Source organism: Panthera pardus, unplaced genomic scaffold (genome assembly GCF_024362965.1).
Source record: "Panthera pardus isolate Hobbes unplaced genomic scaffold, ASM2436296v1 HiC_scaffold_1, whole genome shotgun sequence".
Classification (NCBI taxonomy): domain Eukaryota; kingdom Metazoa; phylum Chordata; class Mammalia; order Carnivora; family Felidae; genus Panthera; species Panthera pardus.
Window position 1 is genome coordinate 38,802,859 of NW_026526654.1, and position 12,959 is coordinate 38,815,817.

At 52.0% G+C, this 12,959-nt stretch overlaps 1 protein-coding gene across 1 annotated transcript; it reads left to right on the top strand.

The window, feature by feature from the left end:
- The first annotated feature begins 6,540 nt into the window (after positions 1-6,540).
- POU4F1 (POU class 4 homeobox 1) lies at positions 6,541-9,136 on the top strand. Its single transcript, XM_053899234.1, is given in 3 exon segments — positions 6,541-7,025; positions 7,719-8,114; positions 8,116-9,136. Coding segments are annotated over 3 exon segments (1,266 nt in total). The 5' UTR covers positions 6,541-6,902; the 3' UTR covers positions 8,863-9,136.
- Positions 9,137-12,959: the final 3,823 nt, after the last annotated feature.

The window sequence follows — 12,959 nt, forward strand, 5'->3', positions numbered from 1 at the left end:
TGATTCTAATAACGTGGTGAGTAGAAAAAGTCGGTGTTGGGGGTAGGTTGGAGCAGGGAGGAAATCAGGCATCTTACCGGAAGTGCTGTTAGCTTTGGGTCTTTAAGGATGAATAAGAGCTCGGTGCGGAAAAGAACGTCCCTTGCTCGTCCGCTATCCTTGAAGGAGCACCTGTTTAGCAGACGTCTCAGAAGAGATGCTGAAGGACCCATTCTCTGATGTCAAGGCTCCTGATTGAGAAAGGTTTCTAGATTGCTCCAGCCTGAGCTTGCAAGTTTGGCTTTGCTCCGCCTCCTCTTTCCAAGCGTCTCCTGAGGCTCTAAGCTCGCCCTCGCCGCCGGGGCCGGCGGCCTGATGGCGAGACAGTGACTCCCTGGGCGCTGGAAGGCTCAGGAGGTGGCAGGGCTGGCCCATCATCTGTCCATTAAGCCGAGGCTTTGCGCTTCGAGGGCCGGAAGGCGCGACCTCGCTTCACTCACAGGGTCATCTTTGTGCTGAAGGTGGGGAGGTGAGGTCTAGCCCGCTAGCCTCGGCTCTGAGCCCCCTTTCCTCTCTCTGATTCCAAGGAACCCAACCTTCCGGGATTTCCGCAGCCAGTGCTGCTCTTCCCCCAACCCCCGACCCCCCAGTGCCCCGGGGGGGACCCACCCGCCCAGGCCCCTCGGGCCGGAATATCCCGCGCTCTCGAGAGCGCTGTCAGCTGGTCCCGCCCAGACCCCACCCGAAGAAACGACTTGCTTTGAGGTTTCCTTTCATTTTATTACCACTCCCGAAACCTGGCGATTAAGACGCGAAACCAACAAAGAGTTTTCTTTCCACCTTAACCTTGCACACAATCCTTTAACAAATTAATTAATCCTAATGAATTAACACTTCATTTATTTAAACGCGCTACAGTCCATGAATTAAATTTTCATGCAGTGATTAAAGGCTGTTAAAATATGCATGATTTCGTTAAAATTTTATAATAAATCAGGGCAATGTGTTACATGACAAGGCAACTATTTCCCAGTCCCTCGTAAGGGGCTTTGATTTGTGCGGGCGGCGAGGAGGAGGGGCGGCTGGCGGCGGCGCCGGCGAGCGCTGGAGCCCGGCGACAGGACCCAACTCCGCACTTCTGGCGCTTGGACTCGCGGCTTCGCGCTTTCCTCGGCGGCTCCCGGCTCTCCTAGGGATCCTGCTCCAGCAGGCAGAGCTGAGCCTGCGGAGGGCGATGGGCGCCAGCCTCCGGGTCCCCGGAACCGCACTCGTGGAGGGCCGGGGGTCCTCTGCTGTCCACTTGCGCCAGCGGAGCTCCCTCCACCTGGGGCCTGCGTGCGTCCGAGTCGCAGCGGTGGGCAGGCGGCTGAGCAGAGGGAAGGCGACAGAATTTCCATCTCGTCGCATAGGGTCACTGGCGGGAGTGCCTGCTGTAGAGTTGGTTCGTTCGTTGTTGTTTTTAACCCGGGGACCTCGAACCCCTTCTCTGACCAGCGCGCTCTTCCAGTTTTGAAAGAGCCTGGGTGGGGCGGGGGCGACTTGCCTCCTCTTGGGATCTAGACCACATGGGCGCGTGGCCACGTTTAGTGATACAACATTGTTCACACGGACAGCGTAACTGGTTCTGGCAGCTAGCGGGCGGGGGAGGCCATGCCCCTGTTAGGATGGAGATGTAGTTGTCCGGCCTCACCCGCAGATCTTTCACAAGGTAGGTTGGTTTTAAGTCCACAGAGAGATTAAGATTAAGGTGGAGCTGATGGATGGATAGATAGATACAGAGAAACACAGATAATCTCCACGTGTAACGCCAAGAGTGATAGTGACCGGCAGTGAACTTTACTGGGGGCACATCATCTCGGGGTGGGGTGGTCGACATCCAGGAAAATGTTCCCAACGGAAGTTGCACTTGAATTAAACGGCCAGAAGAAAGAAAACAGTAGGTTCTCGACCGGCTCCCTCAAGAACCTTCTCCTCAGGTCCCATCTGGAATCCGGTCTGAACGCGGGGCGGGATCCTTACGGGAGATCACCGTGGGCCTCAATAACTCACCCCCTTCAGCTTTGGGGGCAAGACAAGCAGCCCAGGGTGCAGGCCGGGCGCGGGCCGGGCGCGAAAGGGAGGACAGGGCCTTCAGGAAATCTCCGAGCTCCCGCCAGCAAGGACGTGACTCTGAACTCGCTGCTGGGGCAGAGCTGGGCCCTGGAGCTGGCAGAGAGGGTAGGGCCACCGCCAAGCGCCGGCCCCGGTGGGTGCTGCGGCCTTGCGGTCTGCGTGGAGGAGGTCTGAGGACCCCGGCAGGACCCGCGAGGATCCCGGGCGCCTGCCAGCAGGAGAGACGCGACCGGCGTGCGCGAGGGAAGCGCTGAGAGGCAGCCCAGGCTTGGCCCGGGAAGGCGGCCGGGAGAGGAAGCGAAAGTACAGTCACCAGCAGCTCCTCCATTCCACCCTTCAGACAGAAAGTGTCGGCGCAAGAGGGTGCAGGGCCCACCCAAGTGCAGCTCCTCTTCGGAGAACCGACCCCCGCCCCTACTCTGGGCCTGCTCCTCCCCTGCCTGCCCCTTCACACTGCTTAAAAACAACCCAAGCGGCCTCTGCAACCAGCCAGCTTTGGGCTCTGGGGGCTTTCTCTGCGCGCAGAGTGCTGACTGCGCTGTGCAATGTGCCTAGTTTCAAAACTGGGCAAGTGCCCGCGGGAAACGTGGCTCCCCGAATCTGGCAGGTGCAGAGCTCCTGCTCCAGGCGCCAGAACCCGAGGTGGCCGTCCTGCAGGTAGCGCCAGATCTCTGGGTTCACGCTAGAACCCGGGGCCCGATCCTCTCCTCCCTATACACACACAACCTCCACGCACTTAAGTAGACATTCTTCAGGGCCAAAACCCTGTCCCTGAATCCGAACAAATAACTCGGGTCCAATCCCATAGGTGTGTGTATGCGTGCAGGTAGTGGCTGCGGAGTCCAGTGCTAATTTTCCCCGTACCCCTTTGGAAGGAGAAAGGTAGCCCCAGCGGGCAGCAGCTGTCAGGCGTTCTCTCCAGAGCTGGAGAGGTGGGTGGGTGGGTGCGTGGGTGTCCAAGGCTAGGAGAGTTCACTCCCAGCAGTGCTGGCCCTCACTCCAACCAAGGAATCTCTGCTCTCTGAGCTGGGGGGGGGGGGGGGGGGGGGGAGGAAGGAGCTGCCAAAGGAGATGTGAAGTGGGGCCTGCCAAAGGAGGAGGAGAAAATTAATTAATGAGGGAAAGAAATGTGTCTCTGATCCAGATGATAGACTCCCTATCCCTGGGGGCGGAAATTCCTTGGAAATCAATAGCTGTGCATTCATTATCCCCCTCTTGATAAAATGCAAAGCTATGAGCTAGGGGGAGGGGAGAATCTGTGGTGGTCATTAAACAAGGAGAAGGAAGGTGGGGGGAATCTTTCCAGGAATCTATGCCAAGGCTCAGACCCCATGTGGGCATCATTAGCACAGGCAGGGGCCAGCTAGTTACTGAGCTTGCCAATCCAGGAAAACAAAGCAGTAACATATTGGTGAGCCCCAGTCCACCACCCTTTTCTTTCAGCCTTGGGGTAAGTAGAGAAGGACCAAGGAACTGCCTGCAGACCTGCCACTATCCCCCATTCTCTAGCCTGGAGCTGAGGCCCGGCAGGGATGTGGCAAGATAAGTATCCCAGCATCATCTCCCAACTTGTCCCATATTTCTGTACAACGCCCTCTCGTTGTAACTGTCACACCTATACCACAAACACCTCTTCACCTAGGGCTGCCCCACTCTCCTAGACTGCCACCTCCTGGAGGGCAGATACCCATATTTTATACCTCATTTTCTCTCCAGTGTCTTGCCCTGGCCCCGACTGGTGATTACCAAGCATTTGAGGAAGGAAAGGAAAGTAGAAAGTAAATGAGGGAGAGATGAAATAATTGAACTCCAAAAAAAGAACAAGCTGCTATCCAGATTTACAGCTCTGTGTGGGGACAACACACCCCTCTGGCCCAGTCTTCATCTCCTTTTTAGGAGGAGAGGAGACCCTTCAGTGATCTTCCTCTAGCTTTCCCCCCCCCCCCCACCCCATTAACCTTGGCTTGTTGAATTCTCTGGCTTTTACTCCTGCCCCTCCATCTGCCTTCTCTTCCTTCCCAGACACACATATTATTTCATGGGGCGTTTTTACTCTGTGACAAACACCTTGCTAAGTACCATGGTGGACACAGATGTGCCCTAAATGGGCTTCCAGTCCATTGGTTGGGGGCTGGATTGGGAATTGAACCTATAGCCCTCCTATTTCTAACCCCAGGAAAAGCTGAGATAATCTGGGCAGAGGTCTGGCCCCACCCCTAGGTGTTGTCTTAAGAAAGGTGTCCAAAGAAATGTGAACTAGGAGATGGGTGGGGGGTGGGAGCGGTGAACTTCTGATCTCCGTCAGGGGGTCTCCCCGCTGGATTTCCTGGTGCCCTCCCAGGGTGGTAGTGTGAGCAGAGATGAGCTTCCGGTACTCAGGGGCTGGCCTCGCTCTCTGGAGGTCCACTCAGCCCTAACCTGCGCTGTTTGAAATCCTGTCTCCTGTGCACGCTTCAGGGTCCCTAAAGGCCAGCGTTTCCCTGGGGGGCAGACAGGATCTAGGCGCTCGCCCTCTGTGGGACCCTTCCTGCCCCTAGTGAGAGAGCTCGGGGAACCGCTGCGAGGGGTGTCAAGAAGGATTAGGTTAAGCCTGGACACCCGGGGCGGCGACTACCTTAGGACTCACTCGCTCCCTCCAGCGAAGTCCTGCTCCTCTCCATTCCCTGCAGAGATAAAGTTGCATTTAGCACTCCCCAGGGACTACGTAATGGATGGAAACGCGGCTCCTCGCACCGGCAAGTGAACATCTTTCTTACTCCCCTCTCTGGCTGCAAAGGGGGTGGAGGGTAGAAGAAAAGAATAGAAAGAAAGAAAAAACCATGGTGACGCCTGTGGGCTCTTCTTGGAATTTGAGTATTGAGTGCTAATATATGATAAATACGGACGCGTTTATTGGAAGAAAAGATCCACGCGAACTCAAATTAAGGTTTATAGAAGTAAGATCGGTTCTGCGGTAGAAATACAGACCTCTTTGATGTGAGAAGGACCAGAAAGATTATTTATCTGATCTCTGCCTCCCATAAGTAGACTCTTGCCGCTCTCCAGCTCTCTTGCCACAGATGTGATAGCATCTGGGCTGTTATTATCACCCGGGGCAAGTGCTGTATCCCTGGGGACTCGGCACCTGAACTGTGGTTCTCACGGGAGGCCCTTGATCTGCCTGCCACACAAGGGCCATATAACAGGTTGGCTAATTGATTCATTCTTCTTAGGTTTTGATTTCACAATAAGAGCATACATAAAAAATAAAGTCCGGATCAGAGCTTAGGTTTCTTTCTTTCAAGTTGGTTTGAATTAATATTTTAATCACATTTTCCTATAAACTGGCTTGATCCTATCTCCTATTGGAAAAGAGAAAACACGCGCGCGCGCACACACACACACACACACACACACACACACACACACACGGAGGGAGGGAGAGAGAGAGGCAGAGATAAGAGGCAAAGAAGCCAAAACGATGGAAGGGAAAAGAAAGTTCTCTTTTCAACATCTTATTCTTTTTTCTCTAAAGCAATTTCCTTTTCTGGAGTTTCCAGCATAAAGTGTGTGTGTGTGTGTGTGTGTGTGTGTGTGTGTGTGTGTGTGTGTGTGTACACGCTGAGGAGAGGAAAGGATCCCAACAACACCCTGTTAACTATTTTTCCTTTTGATTACTAGAAGCCTCAGATCACCCGGAGCTCGTTTGAAATGTGGGTTTGTACACGGTTAAAGGAGACAAACAATAAGAGAAATGCACAATTTCATTTCAACAGCGGTTCCCTGGTAGAACGCACACGCTCCTTGTGGCTCCTAAGTGGCTGTCACTGTCGGTGCCTGACACAGTTATATTCACAACAACAACAACAACAACAAAGTATGCGGAGGAAATTAAATTATATGGAAATCAATAGCGTCTGACTGCTTCAAACAAATGTCTGTCACCGCGATTATCCTCCAGGAACCTATTTATAAACCTTGAAAGAAACGGGTTCTTGCAGCAAAAGACAGCATCTTCTGCATTTCTGTGTTGTTATTTATACTGTATACAGAGGAATGCGCGGGCATAATTTAACATACAAATATCCAGCTGTATACATTATATAACAGCTTGTTAGACATCCCGGAGTGGAGGTGTGCCTAAGTAATGCGCATATATTCAGGGCTTGCGGTGGGGATGGGGGAGAGTTTGAGAGAGGGAAAACACCACCGGGCTTGTGAGCATCTTGTCTTTCTCCCCCTAAAAGGTGCGTACCCTCAGACAATAGCTAGCCCTTTTGATCTTTCCAGAGCCGCGGTGGGAAAGGTGAGGCGTGCAAGTGCGCATGCCCGGGTAGCTACAGGTGCATCACCTGCGTTGTCCTTGCTGGTGGTCACTATAAGAGCGGCTCCCAAGCGCCTGTCGCGGCCGGGAGAGCGCGCGCGCGCGCGCAGACGCACGGCGCCGCGGAGAGAGAGAGCGCGCGCCAGACAGACAGAGACGGCTGATGCCTGTCAGCGCTGCGGGGCCCGGAGCTCTCGCGAGAGCTCCCCGAACCGGCCGCGAGAAGTGGGGCTCAGGTGTAAGAGGAGTGCATCCCGTCGGCGCGCGGGGCTAGAGCTGTAGGAGAAGTGGGATCGCGAGGCCGGTGCGCGGCGCTCTGCACGGTCAAAGGGAGCGCCGGGCGGCAGCGGCGGCAGCAGAGGAGCAGCAGCAGCCCCCGGCGCGGCCGCCGCCTCCGCGCCGCCAGCCGCCGCGGCTGCAGCCTCCGAAGGGAGGCCGGGGGAGCCGGCGTGCGCACTTTCCGGCAGACTTTCGGAGTGTTTGTGGATTTACATGCCAAGCCATCAAGATGATGTCTATGAACAGCAAGCAGCCTCACTTTGCCATGCATCCCACCCTCCCTGAGCACAAGTACCCGTCGCTGCACTCCAGCTCTGAGGCCATCCGGCGGGCCTGCCTACCCACGCCGCCGGTAAGCGCCCCACGCCCGCGGCCCCGGCCCGCGCGCCTGCCCCCTCCCCGTCTCCGAGACACTGCATGTCGGGTGCTGGTGTGCGCACAGGTCCAGGTGCGGGGATTTGCGGGCAGGGATTTTTAGAGGAATCCCGCTGCGAGGGACGTTTTGTCCAGTGGCGCTTAATGTCGTGTTCCCGTCGCCTCTGCCTCTGTGTCGGGCGCCTGCTATCAGAGTGGGGAGCGCCGGGGCCGTGACTCTCGACTTCCCTCCACTTTCTCTGTTAATTTCACGCCTCGGAAAGGCGGTCTCTGTGCGTGTTCGGGTGCGTGACACGGGTCCCCAGCTGCGAGTTACATCTCCATTTCTTCTTCTTTTCCCCCTCCTTTTTGGTCTCCCACGCCGGTTCCCGGAATGTGTTCTTGTGTTCCCCTCTCCCCTGCATCTGTCCCCCTCCCCACACATACGTCCCTACTCATCTATCCCCCCTGTCTCGTCCCCAATGTGCCCCCCATTCCGTCTTTCCTGTTCTCCACTATCCCCACCCCCGTTATTGTTATTTTGGTTGCTTTGTGTTTGGTTTGCCCTTTGCTTGTGCTTTCCGGCTTGTGTGTGGTTTTGTTTTGCGTTTCTGCTTTTTTTGTTGTTGTTTTGTTTTTGTTTTGTGTGTGCGTGTGTGTTTTGTTTTGGTTTGGTTTGTGTCGCCTGCAGCTGCAGAGCAACCTCTTCGCCAGCCTAGACGAAACGCTGCTGGCGCGGGCAGAGGCGCTGGCGGCCGTGGACATCGCCGTGTCCCAGGGCAAGAGCCACCCATTCAAGCCAGACGCCACGTACCACACGATGAACAGCGTGCCATGCACGTCCACGTCCACCGTGCCGCTGGCGCACCACCACCACCACCACCACCACCACCAGGCGCTCGAGCCTGGCGACCTGCTGGACCATATTTCGTCGCCCTCGCTCGCGCTCATGGCCGGCGCGGGTGGTGCGGGCGCGGCGGGCGGCGGCGGCGGCGCCCACGATGGCCCGGGGGGCGGCGGCGGCCCGGGGGGCGGCGGCGGCCCAGGCGGCGGCGGCCCCGGGGGCGGCGGCGGCGGCGGTGGCCCGGGGGGGTGGCGGCGGCGGCCCGGGCGGCGGGCTGCTCGGCGGCTCGGCGCACCCGCATCCGCACATGCACGGCCTAGGCCACCTGTCGCACCCGGCGGCGGCGGCCGCCATGAACATGCCGTCGGGTCTGCCGCACCCCGGGCTGGTGGCGGCGGCGGCGCACCACGGCGCGGCGGCGGCGGCGGCGGCGGCGGCGGCCGGGCAGGTGGCGGCGGCGTCGGCGGCAGCGGCCGTGGTGGGCGCGGCGGGCCTGGCGTCCATCTGCGACTCGGACACGGACCCGCGCGAGCTCGAGGCGTTCGCCGAGCGCTTCAAGCAGAGGCGCATCAAGCTGGGCGTGACGCAGGCCGACGTGGGCTCGGCGCTGGCCAACCTCAAGATCCCGGGCGTGGGCTCGCTCAGCCAGAGCACCATCTGCAGGTTCGAGTCGCTCACGCTCTCGCACAACAACATGATCGCGCTCAAGCCCATCCTGCAGGCGTGGCTCGAGGAGGCCGAGGGCGCGCAGCGCGAGAAAATGAACAAGCCCGAGCTCTTCAACGGCGGCGAGAAGAAGCGCAAGCGGACTTCCATCGCAGCGCCGGAGAAGCGCTCCCTCGAGGCCTACTTCGCCGTACAACCCCGGCCCTCCTCCGAGAAGATCGCCGCCATCGCCGAGAAACTGGACCTCAAAAAGAACGTGGTGCGGGTGTGGTTTTGCAACCAGAGACAGAAGCAGAAGCGGATGAAATTCTCCGCCACTTACTGAGGGGGTGGGAGGTGCGGGGCGGGGCAGAGCGGGGAGCTGAAGGGGCTTTTCGGGAGCTTTCTTTGGGCCTGCTTCCCCCTAGACTTGGAGTGTCCGTTATCCTGCTTGCATTTGGGGAGTCCCTCCTCGAGCACTCTCTTCCACCCTCTCTGTGCTCCCTCTGCCCCTGATCCTCCACAGCAAAGAGGACTGGGTGCTGGGTGTGGACACCCAAGAGCCAGGTGGGGGGAAAAGAGGGACCTTTTGGGTGAGCGGGGAGTTGAGGGGAAGGAAAGCGGAGACTGGAGGAGGGGTTTTGAGGAGCAGGTTGGTTCTGGGGGTTGGGGTGGGGGGAGAGTGGGGAAGAGTAGGGAAATGGACTGTTTTTGACCAGAGACACTAGTCAAAATTTCCTGGGGACCAAGGAACTACGTACAAAAACAAACCTACCAACCACCAAAAAACAAAACAAAAAAACCTAGACAAATAAAGACAAACTAAAACAAAACAGAACAAAAGCAAAGAAAAAATGCTTTAGTAACTTAAATCTGGGGAGCCGTATTCTGCAGCTTCATTACCCCCTAAGGAAGAGAAAAAAGAGCACCACCATTATTACCACCAACCCCAACCCTACATACATGAACTGAGTTAAAAACCGAAAACCAAACGAACCAGAGGGTGAAATTCTGGGTAGCGAAGCTAGTTGTTCTGTCTCAGTGTTTACTTTTTCCCTCCAAGTGTCACTTCCACCCCATCCCTGTCCTCTTTTGATTTATTTTTCTGGCTTCCAATGAGAATCCAATAGCTGCTCTCCATTTGCTGGAAAGTGAGTGGGAGCACAGGTGAAAGGGGGAGGGTGGCTGTTCAGGGGTCCCAAGTTTTCTGGTGACCTGGCCTCTACTGTGGCCTGGTCACTGTCATGTGGGGACGGTCAGGGAGAGAGAGACACACACAGTCTTTGAGCTGACTAAAAGGCAGAATTTAGGGGCCCCGAAGTATTTTATTCTAGTGAAGTAAAACCATTTTAGCAAGGTTTTTCTCTTTTCATGTTTGCTTTTGTATCTAAGATCTGGAAAACATTATTTCAAAATAAGCTTCCTCCCCTCCCTGCCCCCCCCCATGGACCGTGCGTCCCCCTTCATTTATTTTTTAGTGTGGTTTATTTTAAACTACCTGCTGATTCCCCCTCCCCCCCATTGATTCAGTTAGACTGATGGGGTGGAAGACACTAGGAGAGATACTCTGTCCCATTTTCTCCCCAGAACAAGACCCGTCTTGCTCTTCTAGGTACCCTTTCTTTCTCTTTTAGAGAACATGAAATCGTTGAAATCCGAGAAGTTTCTGCTTTCAATTGGAGCAGGACTTGGCTGGGAGAAAAATCAACTAAATCCCAGAAGAGAGGAAGACAGGTTTAAAGCCCTCCATTTGTTTCAAAGGGGTCTGCATGTTGGGGTGGAAAGCAGAACAACTGTGTTTCATTATTATTATTATTATTATTATTACTATTATTATTATTATTCAAAAGTAATTTATTGCTGGGGATAAATGTTGGGTAGCAAGAACTTTAATTTGCACTATCAGTCTCCCAAATAGAAAATCATGTATAGTATTTCATAGTAATAATCAAGATACTTTATGAACTGGATTAAAAAAAAAAGAGAAAGACAGTTGAAGGTGGTTAGGTAAAATGCGTGCTTGGTGCACAAGATACTCTTTCGATCTCATGTGGAGATGGTTTATTACCATCCTTTAATAAGAACTAAAAAATTAAAAACCGGACAAATGAGAAAAGGAAAACTCTGCCATTTAACAAGACTGAAATCATGCATGATCTGAAAGGTGCAGAAAGAAACACAATTAGGTCTCACTCTGGTTAGGTATTATTTATTTAATTACGTTGTATATCATTGTTTGCAGCGCAAACATTCTATGCATTTGAAACTGAGCACTAAACTGGGCTAGCTTTCTGATAGACCGTTTTGTGGATAGTGTGATTTCACAGTCTACTGCCTGTTTTCACCGAAAACACAACATTCTTGTCATATTCTTGTATTTAGAGGAAGAGGGGAAAAAAAGGAAGATTACTGTAAATATTTTCTTTAATGCACACACTCACACAGTGGTTACAAACTGCCAGTGTTAATCCTGAAATGTCTCACGGATTGATCTACCTGTCCATGTTATGTCTGCTGAGCTTTCTCCTTGGTTATGTCTTTGCTCTATTACCTTTCCCCCCCTCCCCACTTCTATTAGAACCATTTCTGTGCGCCAAAATACAACAGGGGGATGTGTCCCAGTATGCTTACAAATAAAACATAACTGAAAGAAGAGCAGTTTTATGATTTGGGTGCATTTTTGTTTATACTGGGCCAAATCCTGGTAGAGCCGGTCAGAAAACAAGACTCAATTCAACCACAAATACAGGGGAGGATATTGAAAGGGGGATAAAAAGTGAGGAAGGGGTGAGAATGATGTATTTTTCTGCTGAATCAGAATTCACTTTCAGATAACTCATGTGAAAAGCGGTGCTCTGAATAAAATGAATTCTATATTAGTTGCCTGTGTTTATCAATTTTTTTTTTGAACTGCAGAAACTCTTAAACCACAGCCCTCACTTCAGAGTGCTGGGAGGTAATAAATAACCAGGTACCCCTCCCCCCCCCAATTAAATTGAGGTTCAGGGAAAGAGGCATTTGAAGGTTTGTGTATGTTATCCTAGCCTATAAACATTTCTTAAAAAGTAAATGACTTTCCTTTGGAAGTTAATAAATATTAAAAAAAAAATCATCCACTGATCTGCCCAGCCACCATGTCAAATGCTTCTGTTCGTTTGGAACATTTAGTGTGCCACCTACTGCTCCAGAAAGACCAGAGATACTTTATTTCCTGGTGACCCAAGACTAAATCAGATGCCAAATGTACAAAGTTTCTTAATAGCTGGGATTATATCTTCTGACATCATCCTAGTTTAGCCAAATCTTTTTAATTTCACCGGCAAATCTGTGAAACAAAACACTTGATGTTCAAAACAGAATAGTACCTTTAAAAAGCTGTGATTTTAAACAGTTGTTAATGTTTAAAAAAAGCACTAGAGGTATTTTTAAAAATAGATCTCTTCCATCAAAATTGATTTGTTTCTGTTGTTGACTTGAAGTGTCATCAAAGTTTTTAATAAAATGCATTTGTAAAAAAAGAAGCAAACAAACCATTATTTTATAGGAAAGTATGACCGGATTTCATTGTTGGAGAACCAGGAATGAACAAATGAAAAGATTTAACAAAGGCTGTTTTTTTTTTTTTTAAAATCTGCTCCAAACAGGAATGTTGCAGGCAAATACATTTGTATTATATAATGATGACCAATGTATGTAATAAGAACTTAAACATTTGTTTTGTATTAAGTAAAATCCTTACCAAATAAAAAGACAATATTATGTCAATAAAACATAACGAAAACACATGCTTTGCAGAGTTTCCTATTTTATGTAGTAGGAAACTGTGCAAAACAAGAAATGCTTTGCTATCTGGTGAGTGAATCTGTGTATTGCGGGAAGGAATAATAAGACTATTCTATGACACCTTTGTCAATTTATGAAGAAGCAAGCAAACGTCCTCCTTAAGCAAGTGCAAAGGCTGGTCACTCAGCGGTAGCTGTCCTTTCAAAGTTTTCTGGTTGTGAAGAAAAACTCCACTCTAAGCAGATTCTGAAACCAGACGGTGAGTGGAAATAGTAAAATGTGTGGTTCCCATACATTAAAAAAATAATCTTAAAGTAAGTTGGAGACAGTGGGGGACTTGTGCTCCGTTTATATTTCAGCTTCTCAGGAAATCCAGGCGGTAGAAGAGTAGAAAGGGCAAAAGAAAAGCAAGCATGAAATGCACCTGCCAACGTTTATGTCATCCATTCATTTTAAATTTCTTCTTTTCCCCAGCCCTAGCTCAGGGTCCTGCTCTTCTATAGTTCTAAGAAATGATGTCCTCAAGACACATCAACTAACTTCTGAATAGATTGTTTAATGCGTGTTCTGAAATTGCTCTCAACTTCGATTACACTCTCATAAATAAACCGTAGGCACCCACTGCCATGACTGTATCGATTTTTACGTTCTTGTGATATT